The 23107-nt window shown below is 41.1% G+C and overlaps 1 protein-coding gene across 1 annotated transcript; it reads left to right on the top strand.

Moving 5' to 3' along the window:
* Positions 1–124: 124 nt before the first annotated feature.
* Positions 125–17045, top strand: NOL8 (nucleolar protein 8). The gene is made up of 17 exons (XM_060239880.1): positions 125–239; positions 492–666; positions 819–881; positions 1905–1983; positions 2356–2503; positions 2781–2849; positions 4951–6690; positions 6994–7107; positions 7784–7906; positions 8840–8930; positions 9063–9207; positions 9926–10009; positions 10562–10842; positions 12006–12126; positions 12790–12857; positions 13323–13405; positions 15478–17045. Exons 2-17 carry the CDS (start codon positions 528–530, stop codon positions 15529–15531), a joined length of 3402 nt encoding a protein of 1133 aa, XP_060095863.1. The 5' UTR covers positions 125–239; positions 492–527; the 3' UTR covers positions 15532–17045.
* The last annotated feature ends 6062 nt before the right edge of the window (positions 17046–23107 follow it).

Raw genomic sequence — 23107 nt, 5'->3', positions numbered from 1 at the left:
GGACTGTATGTTCTTTCTCGTGTCGAGGGGTTGGCAAGGGTGTTATGTGATCCGGAACGATATCTCGGAACACACAGAGGAAGTGGGGGGAAGGTAAACAAAGAGCGCCTTGCGAAAGGCATGCGGTGAGTGGCAGAAAGAAATCTCGTGGATGGGAGTTGAGAGGAGTTTGGCAGAGTGGAGCGGGGCTGTAATAATACCTGTCGAACATAATGCAAGATTTGTTTGTTGAGAATCAGGTTTGTTTAGCAAAGTGAAGTCTCTCTCTATCGCCTCGAATCTCGCTCTGTTCTAATTTGTGTTTGACTCATGTTCAACAGTGTTGTACTGATTCGTGTCCCTTAAAAGATCAGAAACGGTCAGGATTTGCATTTCAAACCCAGAAATGTACACATGTGGTTGGTTTGAGGAAAACAAAGATTCTTATAAGAGTTCATAAAGTGTACTAAGGTGCATTGAGAGATGTCTGTTCAGTCTGGTCTGGTTTTTAGGTGTGGTCTAGAAGACACGACATTTGAATTTTGAACATGGATCAAAACCCAGTTCTTAAGCGGCTATACGTTGGAGGACTTGACTATACTGTTTCTGAAGCTGAACTGCGGGAAAGATTTTGCAAGTTTGGAAATGTTACAGACACAGAAATTGTTATCCGGAAAGATGAAAAAGGTAATATATTTTTATTCTTTAAATGTAAAATTACATCTCATTTAATTTCCTATTCAAAGCATCTTTTTATATGCATTTACTTGGACGTGTGTGTGCCCTTATTAAAACAAAAAAGATTGAGCAGTGAAGTAATGAGTCTCTTTCTTGAACAGGGAAGCCTACAAAAACATTTGCATATATCAGCATCTCCCTTTCAGAAAAAGAACTTCGAAAATGTAAGTATGTCTGCTACCTGAATTTTGTTGGCTCTTAATCTCCCCTGTGAAGTGAGCATCCAACAGATACCTGAACTTTATATGGAAACATTCCTGTTGAAGGGTAGCACTATCTTACCTTTGAGTGCAACTCTATTTCTTTCTTAACTTTTTTGCTTCACTTTTAATCTCTGTAGCAGTAGAAAAGAGTAAGAGTCCAGTTGCACCGTAACGACTAACAAAATTTGGGGTCGGGTATGAGCTTTCATGAGTCATTGCTCACTTCTTCAGATGCAGCTAGAAGAAGTGAGCAGTGACTCATGAAAGTTTCTCCTGTACCACAAATTTTATTAGTCTTTAAGGTGCTGCTGGGCACTTTTCTACTGCTACAGACAGACTAACACAGCTAACCATTTCAGTGTCTGTGCTTAGCTTTAGAAAAAGAGGTTGTACAATTTATTTCAAAAACTCTTCAGTTTTTATTAACGTTTTGTTAACATCTTGCAGTATTTAATACTGCAAAATAGTGTGATATTCCAATTGATGATTGCTATTCTGCCTGAGAGGTCATATTTACTAAAAAAAACTTTACTATCAGCACTTCCTGCTCATCTCTACTCCACAACAGCTTTCATGGATGTATTCATCCTGTGCTCATAATTTTGTACATGCTTCTTTTTTCATGTTTCCTCTTCTTCATAATTGAACTTCAAACATTCAATTTTCCACCTTCAAAAAACTCTGTTGAATTTTTTGAAGTTGTTGCTCCTTGTCACAGTCACTTATTGGACAGCAGTGTACCTAGTGGTGTTTGCAACTGAGCTGGTGATCTGACATCACACTGATGCAAAATTTGTGACTAGATAACCCTGGAGGTCCCTTCCAGCTCTATGATTCAATGATTTGCAGGTCCAAAGCTCAATTACTCTGTTCAGTAGACTACACTGGCTTTCAGCTTCATCAACAATACTTAACTTTGTAAGTAATCAAGTTGAATGACTTCATAATTCTGTGTTAATAAAACTGTTTGTTTGCTGTATACAGGTATATCTGCTTTAAACAAGACAAAGTGGAAAGGTGGAACACTGCAAATAGAATTGGCTAAAGAATGTTTTTTACACAGGTAACATTAAGTGTTTTGCAAACAGAACTTTCAGTGAAAACCACTTGATGCTGCTTCAAACTATTTTTGAGTTAAACTCTTAATTCACAAGTGAACAGTCTTAAAGATCTTCACAAAAATAACACAATGTGTTTGGTTAAAAAAATCAATTTATAGAACTGTATTCTCTTAGAACTGATTAAGTAGCCTATTAGGTGCACTATATTTAATATGAATTGTGGTGAGTCATTTATGTGGAGGGAAGGCAGAATTGATTTTGGTAGCTATCTGGAGCATAAAGTAGCTGTATAAAGGAGCTAGTATTAATGACTCTGCAGGTATATGATAGAATGTGTGTGCTTTGGCAAACTGAAGTTATGTGCTGTGATGCAGACTGGCACGGGAACGTCACGAGGCAAGCATGACAAAGGAAAATACAAGTTCTAACAGCATGACAAACATTCTAGATTCTATGAAGAAATCTGGAGTTGAAGATTTTCATCTAAAAGCTGTACCAGGAACAGAAATACCAGATCATAAGGTATGGTGAACTTAATGAATTGAAAGGAAGTGAATTGACTGATTGGATCACATCAGTTTGTCCCCCGGTTCTAAATTTAGCAGAGCACTCCTTTGCATAGTTACTCCAGTCTTACTCCATTCAGATGAGTAGGCTTAGTTGGAAATAATTTGGCATAAACTTTATTACATTTTAAATTTCTAGACAAAAAAGACAAAATGTGCCAGATAAGTCAGATACTAATTTCTTAAAGTTGTTGCATTAGATTTTCAAACATTATTTTCTTCGTCTCTAATAGGATTGGATTGTTGGCAAGTTTGGAAGAGTTTTGCCTGTCCTCCACATGAAAGCTCGACACACAAACAAGATATCCTTTTCTACATTCTGTGTATATGTTAAACAGGCATAAATTCTTCCATTAACAGGATGCAAGCTATTCTAACTATTGATTATGATGTGACACTGTGTTTTCACCATATATTGGATTAGTCTTACTTGGCACATTTATTACTAGATAATCAATTGAAATATGTGCTCCAGGATGATAAAGTTTTAAGAATATGGCAGACATTTTATAACTTTACATTCTTGTAGCATATATATATATCATCTTATTCTGAATAATGGCCTCAGAGTATCAATCAAAAATTCATGCAGTGGGGCTGTGTACAGATACAAGTATTTTTCTTCAAATGTGGGGGAAGCCTCATGTTTGCAGAAAAATAGAAATTCTTTTTTAATAAACCCACTAGATTTAAAACCGCCTGAACGTACAGAAACAATGTCTGTTTCTTTAAGAAAACAGTGCCCCTGAGCTCTTTTCAAACCATGATGTGAGATTTCAGTGGCCATTTTGGAGTTACCCAACATTGCTAAGGATTCCTAGGCTTGGTTAGTGTCAGCAGGGAAAGGGAAAGACAGAATTAAAAGAAGAAAGATAAGATAAAGCAGCAGGTGTGAGGAGTGTAAAAAGAGCAAGTTTAAGATGGAGGAAGGAAAAAGCTGGGTGAGTGATGGGCACAAAAGCTGCCTTTAGGACAAGCAGAAAAGGGGAGGGAAGATCTACAGTAGTGGGTTGGATTTAATAGTCTTGGTTACTTTGAGGGGTTGGGGAGTTTGAACTCTAAAAGCAGACTTCAACGAGATAGCAAATCACTACTAAAAATGGATTTTGCTGAGCTAAATTCCACTAATAACCAACTTAAAGATCACCAGGCCTGTAGCCATGGTGGAGCCCACAGTGTCCTGGCCCTAGCACTTAAACAGGGAGGCCAAAGCCCTGGCCCCACCACTTCGCACTCCTGACTTCACCAGCAGATGGGGGCTCTGGAGCCTGGCTATAGCATCTCCTGCCGCTGGGTGCCTAGAACCCACATTGCTCCTGCCATCCCGCCAGCTGCCCTGAGCCATGCGCCAGCCAGCTGGACAAGGTGATGCTTGATCACCTGTCCCCCCCCCCCCCCGGAGCTTCTTGCCTCTCCCCCCACTCCCCGAGGCTGAATCCCTCACTTGGAAGGAGGAGCCTGGCTGTGGCATCTCTGGGCACTGGACACCCTGGAACCCCCTCCGATTCTTCCTGCTGAAGCAGTTGCTGGTGCTGCTGGCCCAGGACCACCTGCTTGCACCGCCCACTCCCCAAGAAGCTCTGGCCCTCCAGAGGCCTGGCAGCCTGGGAACACAGCCAGGCTCCCAGCTGGCCCAAGAGCGGGTGATCCTGTAGCACTGCAGCAGCAGATCAGCAGCCTGTGTTTGGCTCCCACCACCCCACCAGCTGCCCCTGAGTTGCACACCAGCCAGCTGGACAAGGTAGCATTCACCCACCTCTGCCTCATAAGGCAGCAGGTGGCTCTGGACAAATGGACAGTGGAGTGGGGGCATGGAGCCTGGGCTAAGTCCCCAGTGAACTTCCTGCCTGACCCGCTGGAGGACAAGCCCCTTGCCAAAGAGGAGGGAGCATGGCATGGCAGCAGGTGGCCCATCCATCCACTGCCTTCCCCCATGCCACCCAGCAGCAGATAAGCCTACAAGCCCACCAGGATTTTTAAATTTTTGACATCATTTTTTCCCCCATCTCCCCGCCCCCCCAAAAAATTCCTAGCTATGGGCCTGAAGATCACATAGGCATGTAAATCTGAGTAAGGTACTAGATCAAATTCTAACAGATTTTATTTTGAAATGTAGGGAGGCATATTCTTAAGAGGTTCTACTTTGGTTTTTATTTCATAAAGTCCAGTGGCACTTTGAAGACTAACCACATTTACATCAGCGTGAACTTTCATGAATTAGCACTTGCTTCAGAGCACAAGAACTGGTGCTGAAATAAATGTTGTTAGTCTTCAGGTGCCACTGGTCTTCTGCCTTATTTTGCTAAGACAGCTACCCATCTGGAATTACTTTATAAAACATTTTGTTTTTTCTCTGGAATTCTGAAGCGTGGAAATTTATTTTTCCTTAATTCTGGTAAAAACGTTATGAAATATGACCCTTCCAAGTACTGCCACAATCTTAAAAAATTGGATTCAGATCTGAATGAAAGAGTTCCAGTTTCCCAACTCACTTGGCATTTAGAAGAAGAAGATGATATCATGAGCAAGAAACAGCAAGGACAAATTCCTGTTTCTAAAAAGCCGCCTAAAAAGAAAATGAGAGTACACAACTGTGATAGTTTAAGTACTACAGAATTTAAATCATGTTACCAGTTTTCATCAAAAACAACAAATGTACACAGGACAGAACTAGTTCAAAATCGCACTTGTATTGCAAAGCAATACAAAGAACCTTCTGCGGATCAGAAGTTTGTAACTGAATTTTGCAAGAAGAAAAGCAGCCTATCTGAAAGTGATATTGATACTGATGAAGAAATTAGAGCCGTAATAGCAAAAGAGAAAAAAGTGAAGAAAGTTAACCCTAATATTGAACCTGAAGATGACAGCATGGAAGTTGTTGGTGAAAATTTTGAAATGAAGTATAGTACTCATTGGTCCTTAAAGAAAGCACACAGTATGAAAAAAATATGCAATGAAGCACTAAGGAGCACTGAAGAGAAATCTGATTATGATTCAGCTGACACTGATGAAATTATAGCTGTGACTCAAATATCAAATCAAAAAAAGAGACGAAAGAAAGCACTGAATGGATCTAAGGCCACAAAAGAAAATGAGGGAAGGTTTAAGAAGGGTATATTCTCACAGGCAACATGTTCTAATTCTCCAGAGTTGAATGGCTCAACAGCTGACAAACTGAAAGGAGAAAAAAGAGCAACACTGAAAAAAACAAATTCTGAGGTTGCACCTGAACAGAGCAGAAATGCCAATAAATGCAAATTGGAGAGTGAATCCGAAGGGGATGAAGATTATGAAACCATGATGAAAAATTGTTATCAACTAGATCTTACATTAGAAGATTTAGAACGATTAGCAGGCGAAAATGCTGCATCAGCAAAGGATGATACAGAAGGTCGTCATACTGACACTCAATCAAAAACTAATGGATTTTCAGGTAGTAATACCAAAGATATGTCAAGTGCACACACAGGTTTCCCTACTGCTAAAAAATGCATTTGCCCAGAAGAAATTCTTGCTGCTATTTTAAAAGAAAGTGCTGATGAAGAAAATCCAAAGAAAGAAAACTCTCGATTGAAAGTTCGGCCTTTTAGAGGAATTGGGTCACTAAGTAAGATTGAAACCATAAAGAAGCCGATGAAGGATGAGCTGGATGCACATAAAAGTAAATCTAGCAGTGATTCATCTGAAATTACTGATATGGGCACTTTGAAGAGTGCATCAGATCCCCAGTTCATGGACACTAAAACTAAAAATCCTAACTGTAAATTAATCTCATTAAGAAAAACTAAGTCCAACAGAAGAAAATGCACAGTAAAAATGGATGAAAATTCGAGCTGTAGTACTCTCAACACAGAAGATAGTGAGCCTGATACCAGCAACAGGAGTGTTCTAACTGAAGCAAAGGTCCCAACAAATCTGAAATCTTTTCCCAAGAGAACACCAACAGAAATTAGTTGTAAAGGTTCAGATTTAAGCAAGAACCTGAAGACTATCTCTCTGAAAAGCAGACAGACCCTTCTGGGTTCTGTCACAACTGCACTGGAAAAACAACAGGATAATGAAAAACGGTTGGCAGCTCTGCAAGAAAAGCAAAAAGTGAGAGAACAGCAGAAGAGACTTATTCAGGGAGCTCTTGCGCATCTGGTAAGCCTTTTTATAACTTTAGAAATGATGATGCTAGAGGGGGAAAATGTTACATCACTTTGTATAAAAACTGTAGGGATGTTTGTAGTATAACACCTGTGAAAACCCTGAATTTCAGTGATATTATACCTTTGGAAAATCATAATAGGAAACCAACTAAACTTAGGAGTGGGAGTTAATGTTGGAAATGTGTCTATATATTGCTTCTCCACTTAAGTGCCTTGGCCATGTTATAAGCAGATCTCTAATGTTAAATCACTTATTTTCATAGTTAATAATAATACACCTGTCCTTATGCTCAAGGAAATCAAATCAACGAATACACAAAAGCACATAGTGTTTGATTCAGATGGTGAAAGTGAAGCTGAAGTTCCAGTGAGCACTGAAGATAGGCCTGGAGGAAAGTTGCCGGGGAAGGTGAGTAGACTAGTACACATAGGAACTGCCCAAGAGCCCCAGACAAATCTATTTTGTGTAGCCTAGTTTGGAAGGTGAAACTCTACACAGTCGGCACATGTCTGTGTGGGTATAGACAGGAATAGAAAGCTTTAAAGGGGGATTAGATAGTTTCATGGAGGATAGGTCTATCAGTGACTACTAAGCCATGGTTACTGAAAAGAACCTCCATGTTCAGAGGCAGTCAACCTCTTTGTGAGTCAGAATGCTGGACTAGATAGACCACTGGTCTGATCCAGCAAGGTCTCCTCTTTTGGTTGGCTGCCAAAATAAATATCACTTTCAGCAACAATTTTCTTAAGCAGCTATGTTTGGAAGAAGGCCATATTTATTTAGATCAATATGTGTCCCCAGATTCTTTCCTTTAGAATTTTCTGCAATCCTTTCCCCTGCAAAAGTTCATCTTTTAAAGGAAAAGCTTTTTAAAATTCAGAATGTATTAAATTGCTGTATATTGTATTCCTATGCTGTGAGCCCCCCTGAGCCTGCCCTGGCGGGGAGGGCGGGATACAAATAAAAAGTATTATTATTATTATTAAATAAACAAAGGTGCATTGTGTCTTTGGGGATGAGGACAAAAGATGTATGGAAACTTATTTCCTGGGGCATTTAAAATTATGTGCATTATTATGTCAAGGTTTTCACCACTAAAACCTCTGGAAAGCTGTTTGAAAGCAGTGAAGATGAGTCAGATACAGCAGAAGATGAGGATGACAGATTCAAAATAAAACCTCAGTTTGAGGGTAAAGCGGGTGAGAAGGTTCGTAAAACTTTATCTCTTAGCATGCTCAAAGGGTGCTGAATAATGTTTTGGTGTTTAGGGTCAACATATGAATTGTAACTACTTCCATCAGTTTTTTTGCCCAATACCTGGATGAGCTTTCCCATGAATCAACACTCCTTTGATAGTAACTATTGGTTATATCCTTTGATTTTTCTCCATCTGCCTTACATAATTAAAACAATACAACCTATTTTAAAATTCATCTTCAGAAACATATAATGGTGTTGGCAGAGTCTTTTCTGTTTCCTTTGCTACCAGTTAATTCCTCATTACTCTTCACTGTTCCTAATACAGCTTTGCATTCATTCAATTCAAACTCTATGCATAGCACCCTCCAACATTTCCATTTTTTTGCACCAGGAACGTATTGGCCTTTAAGGCTACCGAGGAAATTTTGCAGGGGGGAGGAGCTTACCCTGGGACAGGCCTGCACAAATTTGGTGGGAGCCACCACTACTGCAAGCTCTTAGTCATCAAGAGGGGGTGGGAACTGCTACCCCTGCAAGTTGACAGCTCCCAACTACTGGGACACAGTGGCTCCACCCTACACAAGGCAGGCTTCTTGGAGCAGGTAGGAACTACTATCACTATGAGTTGGTCCACCATGATGCGTCATATGAGTCAACTACCCTGATCCTGTGCAAGACGGATAGGCTCAAAGTGGATGCTGCAGTGAACTAGCTCCTCCTGTCCCATGGGGAAGGCTGGGCCAGGCTCTATTCCTCTTTCCCTCTTCAGTAGGAGGTACTCATTCCAGAACCATTTTTGCCTCTTGATTTCAAAACATTTGTAAGTCCAAACATCTTACATTGTGTATATATGCTGTCCCTGTTATCATATAGTAATGATCAAAACAGAACTAATACAAGATAGACATTACTGGAAAATGTGCACTATTTGTTGTTGCAGCTCATGCAGTTGCAGGCACGATTTGGCACGGATGAAAGGTTTCGTATGGATGCTCGCTTCCTTGAAAATGACAGTGAAACTGAATCAGAAGGTTAGATGCTGCCGAATCTTTTTTGTGCATTTATGTTTTGTGTCCTTTTGTGCTGCATGGTTAGCCACCTCAAGTCTAAGAAGGTGGCAGGATATAAATGTTTTTAAATAAACTGGGTTTTTTTTCTTTTAGATGAATTAAAAAAACTGGAGATAGATGAAGAGGATGAGCTTACCTTCGAGAAAAAGAAGAATCTTGAGATCTTGAAAAATCTTCTACATATTAATGTAGAACATCCCAAACCTAACAAGCAGGCTGCGAGTGCTAGGAAATTCAAGTATGGACTTCTGTTTAATAGGCAAAGTAAATACACTGACTTTTAGGAAAATAGTGACATGTGATTCACATACCTACACATAAATGTTTAAACTCTCCTTAGGCATTGAATTCAACCTCTCAATTTCTAACAACATGCCTTTTAATTGTGTCAATCTCTGTGGTATAGTTTTGGATTAGAGATTCTAGAATAGTAAAAGGGCACAGTGGCCATGATAAACCTTGTTAATAGCTTTTCCATAGCTCTGAAGTTAGATTGCTAAGTTATAGCTCCGAACATTGCAGGTCAGTATCCAATTTATATTCTAGCTAACTCTAAGACTACCTAACTATAAGTGGTTTCCTGATCCTTTGTATTGGAGAAATCAAATGCAGTTGTGTAAATCGAAGTTCAGCTATCTCTCTTACCATCCTATTAGAGTATATATGTGTAGCACAGCAAGCCAAAAGAAGGGTTGCCAAGGCAACAGGTACTAGACTGCTCCCTGGTCCCTATTCTGGTGCTGTGTTTTACTAAACCCTTTGCAACTTTACCCCATCCTATTTTCATAGAGTTGAGCAGTAAAATACTTCTTTTGAGGCAGTGCGTTTGATGAAATTTATTAACTTTTTTTTTAAAACCTGTTGATGGACATGCAAAGGTTGGATGTTAAATTGGGTGCGGTTACATCTGGGTATAATTAAGTATACCTATGTGTCTCTCCCCCCCCCCCCCCCAGGGATATTAACACCCTACGCTATGATCCTACAAGGCAGGACCATGCAGTATTTGAAAGAAAACAAGAAAATGCTGAAAAAGAAAGGTAATTACACCATTAGTAGCTTGTTGGAGTGGTTAATGTGCCAGTTGAACTGTTTTCCATCCCTGATACCCACTCACTTTATGCAGTGGTAACACATGAATAGATTTAACTTGCTTGTTCAAGTAACCATGAGAAGCAAAAAAAAAAGTTGTGTTTTTAGATGGAATGAGATTATTTGGGGGCTATTTCTTCATAATGATCCAGACTTCACAGAGACTTCTAATATCCTTTTAAATCTTGCATTGGGTGAGGTGGAATCAATTTTAAAAAGGGAGAGGGATGTTGTCCAATTCTACTGAGTTCATCCTTTAAACAGTAACATAATTTATTTCTGCCTTAGAGGGTTCCAGCCGCTTGACACAGCAATGTGTTCTTGGTGAACCAAAAGTGGCTGCTAGGAGATAAGATGAGAAATCTGTTTTCACCATGAGAACAAGTGATAACCCACAACACATGTTTCTGTTGTCATGAACTCCTGAAAAATAGTTGTGCAAGGTAATATTTTTACAAGTTAACTGGGTAGCTTTAAAACTTTGTATTTAATTCCTGCAGTAAAGCGAAGAAGAAGAAGAAGAGGGAGAAAGCCCAGAAGCTACCTGAGGTGTCTAAAGAAATATTTTATGATGTTGCTATGAACTTGAGAGAAGTACTTGAATCTACTAAATGTGATGAAAAACCAGAAATAATACCCTGGGATAAACATAATGTAGAAGACACAATTCCAGCTGATGTAGGGCCATTAAACAAAGATAGAAGTAACAAGCAAGAAGAAAGTAGTGGCTTCACATTTTCATTTTTTGGTGCTGAAGAGAAGACGTCACCTACGAAAGAAGGTATCAGAGCATATTCTAAGACTTTTGTCAGAAGTATTTGGTTATATGTAGCTTGGTCATCTGATATCCATTTACCAAGGGCTCATGCTCTAGTGATTTGAAAATGTTGAACAAAAACTTAAATCATAAAAACACACACAAAAAGGGTAAATTATCATGCTGCATGATATTACTTGTGATTTGTCTTGCTCAGATCTCAGACCAGGGTGCCATTAAAATGCTGTGTGAATTACCCTACTTGTTCCTCCTTGGCCATACTGGAGTCCCTTCTTCAGTATTGTCTAATGCCTTATTCAGGTGGTTGCAGTCCTCCAATGCTAGATGGCTAGTATTAAGTGTTTCTGACTACAGTCCCCAGCCCCCATGACTTGTATGTCCTTTACATTTGGGCTTATCTGCCATGTTGGTGCTGCTCTGCCTTTGATCTGTCTGTCTCCCAATCCTCCCTGCACTCCCTTGCTGGGGCTTCTGCTGGCTTCTCCCATGAGTCTTGCCACCCATGCCTTCACCATCTCTGTGCTTCACTACTTTCCTTGGCCTGTTTTCTGATCCCTTCTTCACCTGTAAGGCCCCTCCTCACCACATCTTGCATTTCCGCTCCCGTTTCTGGGAGCCCTCCAGCCCTCACCACTTCTCTCCCTCCCCTGCCTTCCTATCTTCTTTTAGATTTCCTGGTTGTCCAACTTTCCCCCAGCAATGGCAGTTTGTCCCCTCCGGCCTGATCATGTTTATTTCCAATTGGGCTGCCAAAGCCTTCCAGCCACCATGTGGGAAATGAGGGGCCACACTACATAAAGAATAGATCTTCATGGTGTATACAATAAGCAGGGGGGGGGGGTTGTTGTTGTATTGTTTTTGTCAACACGATACTATGGATTGGTCTTGGCTACTATGGATTGGTCTTGCAGTACTGCAGCCTTAACACTGCGCCATGGGGAAGAATCGCACTGCTACAGCACCAACCCCAAATAAGACTTTTCCCTGCAGCCACTGTGGCCGGATCTGCCTGTCCCACATTGGTCTTGTCAGCCACCAGCGAGCCTGCAGCAGACGTGGACTACTGCACCCTTCTTAAATCTTCGTTCGCGAAGTCAAGCTGAAAGAGAGAGAGACAGAAAGGAAGGGATAAACCACTCATTCTAGCCTTTTGTTTTGTTTTGCAGAACCCTATCTAGCTGAGACAATAAAACCTTCAAAAGTTGCATGGCAAGAAGATCCACGTTTCCAGGACAGCAGTTCAGAAGATGATGATGAGCAAGAAGAAAAAGAATATGTTAAAGAAATGTAAATGACATGTAAATATTAGAATTTATAGAATGGGAGTCTAAATGGGACCCAACTAGACAGTGATCTCTAAACCAACTGCCATTTTTTTCCCTTTCAAACTAACCCCATTGTCCAGGTTATAGGATGTCACAAGTAGTGACCAACACCATATGATATTTGCTATCTAGCCTGTTCTTGGAGATGGTACATCCCTGACTCAAATAGGATGGTCTTTTAAACCCTACACAAGAAAACAGTTTCAGAGACTTTCTTGTTATTTAAATTATTATGAGGAATGACACAGTGAAATGGAAGTGAAATTTCTGTCTTGTCACTGCTTCAGAATAGGAACAGATTTTATTACCATTCCTAATGTTCCTTGATCTTGGGAGGAGCAAAAAGGACAATGGTTTGCTATCTACACATTCTGTAATGGTAGTTACTGAGCATACATTTGACCTTTAGAGTTAAAATTCAAGTAACACACAGCCACAAGACTGTGAGCTGCCCTGAGCCTGCTTCAGCGGGGAGGGTGGGATATAAATCAAATAAAATTTTAAAAAATAAATAATTTATCATTTCAGCTTTACATTACTGATTGAGAATTTTTAGGTTCCTCAAATGCTGAGAAACCAATGTTGTTTTCTTCTTAGGCAAAAAAGATTTTGTTTTGTTTTTTAGGTCTCCAGCTGCACCACATTCAAACATTAGATTTTTCTTCTTCTCCCAAGATGATGATAGATTAAAAGGTATAATAAAACTACTAAATGGCAGAACTCATCAATAGCATATATATGTTTGTTTAACAGCTTTGTTCCTTGGCTCTCAAGACTGTAGTCGAAAAGATCAGAGAAGATTGGACACTGAAATGACAGAAAAGCAGCTGACATGCAAACACATTTTTTGTGGCTCATGATGCTTATTTAAAAACAAAACAAACCTAATCTGGCAATTGCCTAATCTGGCAAAAATTGATTTAGATGCTCCAGCTGCGTTCCTTTAGAAGCAGAGCCTTTTTCAGTATTTGCTGCTTCATTTTGTGGGAAATGCTCTGGGGGAGGGGGGAGCTCACCTGGTTTCTTCAGTAGCTTTATTCAGGAGATAGATACAATGTAAAGACTTTTTTAGTCTGCCACAAAAGTAACTTGCTTGTTCATACTTGGAGGTACAACAAGATTAAAATAAAAGCTTACTTTTTAAAATCTCCTGTCCAGAAGGCCCAAAACTCTTCTGCCGATCATCCAACCTTGAAGACGAGAGAGAAGATTGGGAAAGCAGGCGTCAAATGTTACTTGAGGTATGTGTGATTGACAAAATAAGCTGGTCCATCCCGAAGTCTTTATCTGTTGTTACAGTTGACACACCTCACCCTCACAGCATACAAATCTTGGCAACTATACAAGTCATATTAATAGCATAGAAGCAAAATAGACAGTTTCACTATACCCCTTGAGTCTTTTACCTGTTATATGTGTATATAATATGCTTAATTTCTTAAAATGTATATTCTGCCTTTTAGGGGGGGAAACAAAGCAAAGTGCCTCACTTATTGCATATATTATCAAACTATTCCATTAAATCATTAATGAGGATAGAATAAGACACAATGTGAAGTGAAGGTGTGTAAAGAAGAAAACCTCAGACAACTAAACCATTTCATCCAAATCACTTTTTAAAAGTTCTAAAACTTGTATCATTGGGCTTCAGCAGGACTCCTTTAGTATGGAATTCCACAACTGTGGGGTCCCCATTCTTTATGCCATTATAGGGGTTTTTATACATCTGACTGGCGTGACATGCAATTCTGTGAGAGATGCTCCCCATGATACACTAGGCCCAGGCTATGTAGCTTTTATAAATAGTCAGCATAATTAATTGTGCCCAGAAGTTAAGGCACAAGGTTAAGCAACAGTATAAACAACTTGTCAATGGTTTTCAGATTTTTTTTTTTTTGCCATCTTCTGGACAGGGAACTGGAGTAAGTGGGTGGGTGGGTGGATGTGGGGGAGGTATTTGTGAATTTCCTGCATTGTGCAGGAGGTTGGACTAGATGACCCTGGAGGTCCCTTCCATCTCTGCAATTCTTACATCCCATACTTTGCAAGAAAAATTTGTTGTACTAATATCAGCTAACAAGTATTTCAAGGGTAGCCTCACACAGAGCAAATTGCATCAATTAATCCTTGTGCCTTTTAGGTTCACTGATTCACTTCACTGATTAAAAGTTATATTTTTTTCAGGATATTTTACATGACATCTTTCCAGTTGGTGGCCTGCATCCTACCATTCCACTCAGTAAAGCGTGAAGCCTTCTTCAGGCTTAAAGAGCTGCTTAAATTGGATGAAGGCTCCTTAGGCTCCTAAATTTTGCTGGATGGATTGGTAGGATGTGGGATAGTAATTGCTTAAAGCCGCTGACAGCTGATAACAATAGCTTTTGTTACTTTATAACTAAGTCAGAAAAACATCGCAATAAATCCACAGTTTGAAACCAAGCCAGATATTTCAATTTAAAAAGCCTTCTGAAATAAAAATTAGATATTCTTACGTGCCATTAGAAGGCTAGCAACAAAGGGTCACAAATAATTCATGGGGAAGGAAGTTCCAAAGATCAGGAGTAGCATCCAGGGTAGGCCAAGTGTGGTTCTTCATAAAACATACACCACCTATCGGGGACCTTGGTTGACATCAGGTGCCAGCAGTAGGTCTTTGTTTCAAGGAGACTGCAATCTTATCTGTAATGAAGACTGACTGCCTTAGTATACATTGGTTCCCATCATTCCAACCAAGGCTGCTGCTCCCAAGTTAGACAAGTTAAAATATGGATGACCCTCATCCTAAATTTCTGGAAGATCATTCCAGTGGCTTCACTTGATGTTGAACATTATTGGTGACAAAGTGGAGCCATCTGGTAGTGTACAGGATAACTTCCAGTAAGTAGACACATAGTCAGTTAATGCTGGTCCTGAAAATAAATGATTGGAGACAGTGTAAGGAAAGAACATATATTTCCAGCATGTCCCAGAAGTAGGTCAGGTTCAGTTACAGTTAAATGCCCTGAGAGGTCCAGGGTCTTAACTCTCCAAATCAACCTCCCTAATCAATACTAATTTTGCAAGGCAAATGGTATCAGTCATAAAACCATACTGAATGTCCATTATAAAGTCTTTAAAAAGCTTTGTGGTGGTGATTAACTTTACTCTGTCCTAGTTTGGTGAACATGTAGTGATACCATAAGTAACTTTAATTTAAGCTTTTCAGATTGCTGCCTGTTGCTATACAATACAGAGCTAGCTAGCTGAAACTGAAATGATCATAATGTCAAAAATGTAGTTACCAGATGTTAATTTTAACATGCAACTCTTCCAGGATTGTCGAAAGAAACATAAAGATGCAAGAAGAAAAGTGAAAGCAAAACACTGAATATGACAGACAAGTGAACTGTGACATCTCAAAAAGCTTGGAGAACTCCAGCTTTGAACACAAGCAATTAAAGAGTCCCCAGGAGACCTGCACATTATCTGAAAATTAAAAATGGAGCTGCATATACCGCATTTTTGTAAAACTAAGTAGGTTTGAGATGGTGAAGCTTTTAATACTTATCTCTGTTGTATGTTATCCACTTGTTTAACATAGATTATAGGGTACTGGCAGATTCTTAAACTAGAATAGCATCTACTTTGAATATTGGCTGCCGTTGTCATCTTTTCCGGGTGGAGCTAAGCATTTTAGTCTCCATGTAACATACTGGGATAGGGAGTAACTTCTGATAGCTCGTATGCATACAAGTGCTATAGCATCAGATAGTAGTCTTTGGAGATAATTCACCTGAGATTTAATACATTGTTTGGCTACCTTGGTCAAGTTAAAATTAGAAACATGCAATATTGAACATCCTATATAGGTAGAACCATTCCAGTTGTGTTAGGATTGTCAAGAATTGAGGTAATGAAGAGCCAGTGATCAGGGAAGCAGCTAGAATGAACAGAACACTCGGACAAGCAGTAAGGACTGTTGACTTCATCATTCTTTTTTTAATTGAATTTTTTAATTCCAGCTTCCAGTTGTGAAAAACAGATCTAAGGCTACAGTCTTAATACCAGTCTCAATTCCAATAAAGTGCTTTAAAGAAGACAGGAGTGGATATAGTAGGGGGGAAGCCCTGCTGAACTTGTAGTGGCTTGATTGGGCTAAAGATATTAAAGAAGGTAAATTTAGAGTCATTGAAGTGGGTGTATTGCTATTTACATCAATAGGCTGGTTCAGCCTTGTGCAATGGATGTTAGCATCCAACTTAAAGGAGGCTGCATTCTTCATCATCTTGATAGATTAGCTGACTATAGAAATTTCTTGCTCTTCCACTGTAAAATAAAACCATAATTACATTCCCCTTCCCCATGAAAATTGCATAGAGAACTTCAGACTTGTAAATATGTATATATTTTTCAAAATCATATTTTTCTATAAATTATAATATCCTTATTGAGGTTGTCTATGTTGAATGCTGAAGTGTCATATGCTGCACCATTTTGAACCATTTGCCACTGGCACAGACTAGAAAGACAGCAGCTAATGTTGGAATTAGTAAGATTCTTGCTGACTTGTAATGTTTGATTTCATGGTTAGACTGTTCTGTGAAACTTACCATGTTTGACTTTTGTACAGAGTGTTGTATTGTTATATTGTAATTGTTTGAATTTGGGGACATTGTTATATGAATTTAATAACACAAATTGGTAAAAAAAATCTTATACTAAAATAAGCAATTATAAATACATAATAGGTTTGCTATCATAGATTTGGTAAGCCATTCGCACAGTATTTTTTCTTCTTTGGTGAAAGTGGGAGGGCAGGCATTGGAGATACTGTGAGGAAATACAGTAAGAGTGTTAATGTTTTAAGCATGTTTGTATTTTGAATAAAAATAATACCATTAATTGGGTTGCCTGTATCCTTTATCCAGTACCCAGCATTACATTTCTGGGTACTGGACACACATGGCCCAGCCAAACAAAGTGACATGTAAGATCTGGCCCTTGTAATAATGAGTTTGCCATTTCTGTTCTACAGTTTATGATCATAATTTTATACCTACGAATGGCTGCATTTGAGCTGATTTTTCTTCCTCCAGGTGGTGGTATTGAGCATGATTCAGGACAGTAATGAGTGTACTGCCAAAACAAAATAGCTGGCAAGGAACTGGCAACCAGACTGAAATAGCAGCTTTTTAAAAACTATAACCAGCTATTTTGGTATCATATGGTACTTCCATAAACCTAATACTCAGGGGTGGTTTATAGACTTTTCGGATGTTGCAGGTTCCTGCAGAGCTGGTCATTGAATAAGAGTAGAAGGTGCAAACCACTTCCTCATTGGAATCCCCAGTTGGAAACCTTACAATAGTCCATTTTCAGTTCTCAATGCATAGAATTTTTAGGTGAGCTTTAATTTCAAAAGCAAAATTATGAAGAGGCTAAACTGTTCTCAGCATTCAGCTTTGAAGTCTTTCTCTGCTCAGCTGATGCTAACTAACCAATCAAATTCCTTGGAGCAGTCTGTCACTCAAGGCTCTCTGGCTCTTTTCTTGTTTGTACAGCACTTCTAAAAGTGCAGTCCATCACAGAAGGTTAGGCTGATAGTGTATAACTGGCCCAAAGTCACCCAGTGAACTTCAGTGGCACAGTGGAGATTCAGACCTTGGTTTCCCAACTCAGCACTTCATCATACTGACTCTTGTGGGGCAGCTGCTGTTGAACAGGAGCAAGCAACTGGGCCTGGGTAAGAATGCGAGATGGATGGTAACAAGTCACCAGGTGATTACTAGTGAGTTTTCCTTCAAAGGCCAAAACAACATTGGAAAGGGCACTGACCGTTCCCCCTGCCTTTTTCTGCCATAAACCAAGCCCTGAAACATAGTAATGACCACAGTGGCTATTATGAGGGTATTTGCTTCTTGAAGCTACAGGGAGTGCTTCTGTAGTGGGTAGAGGGATTTTGAGAGGGGATTTAACTCTCAAAATCCCCGTGGCGCAGTGTTAAAGATGCAGTACTGCAGTCCTAAGCTCTGCTCATGACCTGAGTTTGATCCCCGGTTGAAGCTGGGTTTTCAGGTAACCGGCTCAGGTTGACTCAGCCTTCCATCCTTCCAAGGTTGGTAAAATGAGTACCCAGCTTGCTGAGGGGAAAGTGTAGATGACTGGGGAAGGCAGTGGCAAACTACCCTGTGAAAGCAATGTCACCCCAGAGTCGGAAACAACTGGTGATTGCACAGGAGACCTTTCCTTAACCCTCAAAGTACTTTTCTTTCTTTTTTAGAATTCAGATTTTGCTGCAAACTTGGAGATTTTTTTCAGGTTTGTAGAAAGATTTCTCTTACAGATATAAGGCCCCAATCTCTGGATTTAAGTATCCACAGATGGGGTCATGTTGAGTGTATATGTGTGTGTGAGAGAGAGAGCAGGAAACCTGCAAGTACTTGCAGAAGTATTTAATTTTCTACTTCCCCCACTATTTCCTCCTTGCCTTTCTTGAAAGTCTCCATAGTTTTCATTTTTCCTGCTTCCTTCTGATCTTCCTACATACATACCAACATACTCTATCCACCTTCTCTTCAGCTTTTCCTCCATTCCCATGGCAACCTCTTCATGGGAAAGCTCTGTGTGGTTCTAGCCACCAGACTGGGCCATGCCCAGTTTCATGATGCCAATTTGGTGTAATGGTTAAGTGTGTGGACTCTTATCTGGGAGAACCAGGTTTGATTCCTTACTCCTCCACATGTACCTACTTGAGTGGCCTCTCAAGAGCACTTCTTCGAAGGGCGTCTGTTTAGGGGAAGAAGATTATAAGCTGCTCTGAGACTCCCTAGTGAAGGGTGAGGTATAAATCCAATCTCCTCTTCATCCTCCAGACTGGGTGCAGTTGCCCAGTAGGGAAGCTTCAAAGACTAGGAGGGAGCATCTCACTTCCCCCTGAATTCTTCCCACAGTATTTCATCTTTCCTCCTCCTGGAAACCCCCATGTCATCACCATTCCCATCTCTGCTTCCCAACACAGCTGCCCACTTGGATCAGTCTTTTATCTGTCCCACATCTTCACCTATATTTATTAGTTGTTTCATCTATGCCCTACCTTTTTTCACAATTGGGACCAAAGCCCTGTGAGATAAGGTTGCGGTAGCTACTGCTGAACAATAGGAAGCAGTCAGGCTTGGGTGAATCATGCAAGATATGTGGTGTCAGTTGCCCAGTGGCTGTTGCCAGGAGTGACCCCAAAGGGTTCTCCCTCAAAGACCAAAGCAGTGCTGTACTCCCACTGTAAATGCAAATGACACATCACTGCTAGATGATGATATGCACTCTGAGCCACATACTATGCTATGTGCTTTTCAACATTGCTCTCTCTAGCTCCACATGAATTGAGGTGGGTCAGCACTGCTGCTGTTACTTCATCTTACTGCAGTGTTTGACACAGCTGACTATAATCTTTTGACCCACCTCCTGGCCAACGCAGGAGTCTGTGAGGTAGCCCTGAAATGGCTCTCCTCATTTCTCCTTGGTTGGGGACAGAGGTTGGCGCTAGGAGAGAGGGTGTCAACTCTTTAATATGTGGGGTTCCTCAATGTTATTTAATAAATGTCCTCAGGACCCTGCAGAATTTAATTCAGTTCCACAGGGCCTACAGGCAGAGATGTTCCACCAGGCTTTTGTTTGGGAACAGCGATGGGCTTTTGTAGGGGTGCAGGAACCAGTGTCAGACATCACGCTGGCAAACCACGTGACTTGCCTGTGCTCCCTGTACCCTGCAGGGCCCCAACCGAAACCGCTTCATGTGCATTATACTTTGCCCTATTGTAAAAGGGTATCAATCATTACCTGAGCCAACGCCTGGTTTCCGAGGATAAATAAAGTGAGCGCTCCTGGCTCAGGAGGAGCAGCTTCTTTACCCCACTGTCATCTCGTCTGGTTTCTTGACTCCCACAGTATCTTGACTCCCACGGCTCCTTGACTCCTACAGCTGGTGACCCCGACGTGATCAGCTCCCGACTCCTGCTCGCCCGACCCAACGGTCTTCACGGTGCACCAATTTCAGGTGAGTATGGGGGAAACGTTGTCTAAGGAACAGGTAGTGCATGCAGATGAACTAAGGAAATTATGTCAGTCACAGCAGCCAGACAGATGCCCGTCAGGGAAAGAGATCCTTGAGCTCCTGCGGGAGATAGACTGCCAGTGTCCATGGTATCCACAATGTGGTTCCATGAAGCCCAGTGACTGGGGGAAAATCGGGGCGGAATTAAAGCAGGAACCCCGTGCTCCTATGTCTCTGCTCATAACCTGGCAGCGGATTCATCATGCTATTTGCCAGTTCACTCCGGCTGATAACATCCTCGGTAAGCCCCCTGAGACGTCGGGTGAACCCCCTCCTCATCTCTACCCGGCCCTGGCCCCTTGGCCAGGGGTCTCAGCTCCCGCGGGAGCCCCCCAGACGGTTGTGTCTCCCAGTGAGCCGCTGGGCTCAGTCCTCCCAGTGCCCCAGTCCTCTCCCGCCATCCTTCTCAGTCCCTTAGAATGCTCCTTGGCTCGAGCCCGAGAGGCTATTCAGCGGCAGCTCGACAACATCGAGGCGCAGAGCGAACTGCTGGCTAAATTAGGCTATGAAAATGCTAACACTGATTGCAAGCGGGTGCTAAGTTCAGTTATAAGCCGCCCTGGGTATACATTGGCTGACATGCTAACCGCGTGTGCAGAGGTTGGGTCTAAGCAGCACGAGATGGCCTTACTGGCAGCTGCCCTCCGAGGTGGGGGGCGACCCAAGAAACCCACTGGCAATTGTTTCCAATGTGGGAAACCCGGCCACTACAAAGCTCAGTGTCGCTCCCGCACTGTACAAGGAGGTACTGCAGCTAACAGACCTTCCAAGAAGTGCCCAAAATGTGGTAAAGGATATCATTGGGCCAATCAATGCCGCTCTGTCCCATCAAGCAATACGGAGCGAAAAAACTCTTAGGCGGGCCCTCTCCTAGCCCAAGCCCAAAGGGAGAGTCGCTCCTCTGGACCTTGGTGACTGCGTCTGCTGTTAAGCAACCCTTGCCAGGAGAGGTAGTCACCTTGCCCGTCCTTCTGCCCTCTGAATTTCCTGCTGAGGCAGTGTTGATCTTACCCTTACGGGAAATGGGGGAGCAAGGAGTGTTCATCATCCCTGCCTGCGAGGAGGCCCCCCCCCAGGGGTGCCGCTCCTTGTGCAGGCATGGAGCCAACTCCCTTTTTCGTTTCCTTCTGATACTCCTGTTGTTCATGCGCTCCCCATAAGGGGGCGCGAGGGTGGAAATAGTGTGGAAATATTTTTGTGCTATTTTGAATTCTCATCTCCTGATTTTGGGTCTAAAAGATATAATTTCAAAAGTCTTTCATTACCAAACCTTTTTCTAATATTGCAGTCTCTCACAGACAGCCTCTCCCCAGCCAGAGAAATACCTGGATGGAAGATGTGCATACTACTTTGTTTTTGTAAGGTCGCCAGTCTCCAGGTGGGACCTGGAGGTCTCTCCCGAAATCATAGCCTTTTCCCCACTACATTGAGGCTAAAGCCTCTGGAGGGAATAGGTGTCCAAGGAAATGAACTGCATGCCTTGTGATTTTCACATTTGATTCACTATTTCAGGAATCTCCAGCCTGGAGCTGGCATCCCAAAGTTCTACTTACAGCTAATCCTTCTCCGCTGGAGAGATTCCTCTGCCTGTAAACTGCCCTAATACCAGGAGTTCTCCTAGGTTAATAATTTTCTAGTGACTGGTAAACCCTTTTAAAATAGTCAGCCTATGATTTCCATTGTTCTAAGGAAATGGTGCACCTAATAGAGAATCCTTTTTGTTATTTCTAGTAGTTTTCTTATACAGGGCAATGTTTTAAACTTTACCTCACAAATTTTGGTTCCTACAAGAAGTATAGGACATCTGTACACTCCCTTGGGGTAAAATTACCCTCTCCCTGTGCTTTTTCTCTCTTAAGCCTCAGGAACTAATACTCTTGCTTTGGCAGAATTCCTGAAAGTTCTTGGTCTCCCTTAGAAATCTGGATTCCTCAAATGTATTTCAACTATTGATATCTTCATTTGCCCTCTGAATGTCATTTGTAGTTATGTTCCATCTATGATCAATCTTCCCCTTTCTAGCTATTTGGTGCAGCTTGAGTTTTAATTGTTGTTTAATCCAGTCTGCCTGTGGAAAGAGGTATCCACATGTTCTTAAAAGGCCCCACCTTGTGGGCTCAGTATATCTTGTTAGAGTCAGACTTTTCTGAGTGAGCACCCTTTTCTATTTTCCATGTTCTCAAGGAAATGAGCCATAACCTGTTAGATTCTTAATGTAGATCCCTTAGGGTTCATTTCTGATCATGATTTTCTTCTTGCTACTAAATGTCCTTTTGTGTTATTTTTGCCTCAATAAAGGCCCTTCAATTTAAGTCTTGTTGTCTTATGCTCAACTTTTGGTCTCCTTGGTATTACTGACAGCGTGTTGCCTTCCAGCAACACATTCTTTGCACTCTGTGTATGCACAGAGGAAACTCATTCTCTGGCACAAGCCTTACACCTGGAGCATTGTGCCATCATCCTAGTTCTACCTTTTACTCCATAAAAGGTCTCTTCTTAAAGGGATATGCTTTCGTGCTTCTAGTCTTTCTTTTGACTTGTCCTTGCAACAACTCAGCATTTTAATCTTGGTCCTACAGATGCCTTGACACATCTTTTCTCTTTTTATGCATTGTTTTAGTGTGTCTATCAAGGTATTAACCATGATTTGATTTCTAGGATTTTGTAACCTTTTGTTAAGTTTGCTCATCTTTTCTTTCAATATAGATGTGCAGGGAATCTGGACCTGCAAATCAAGTCTAATGCATGCTCAGTAGTTCTAAAGGTTATTGATAGTCCTGTTAAGAATTGTTTTATGTATGTGTAACCATTATGTTCCTTTTCAGAATCCTTGTTTTGTTAAGTTTTTGTTGAA

This window comes from Heteronotia binoei, chromosome 5, assembly GCF_032191835.1.
Source record: "Heteronotia binoei isolate CCM8104 ecotype False Entrance Well chromosome 5, APGP_CSIRO_Hbin_v1, whole genome shotgun sequence".
In the NCBI taxonomy this organism is placed as follows: Eukaryota; Metazoa; Chordata; class Lepidosauria; order Squamata; family Gekkonidae; genus Heteronotia; species Heteronotia binoei.
The sequence above is the reverse complement of the archived record's forward strand: the minus strand, read 5'-3'. Positions and strand labels throughout refer to the sequence as shown.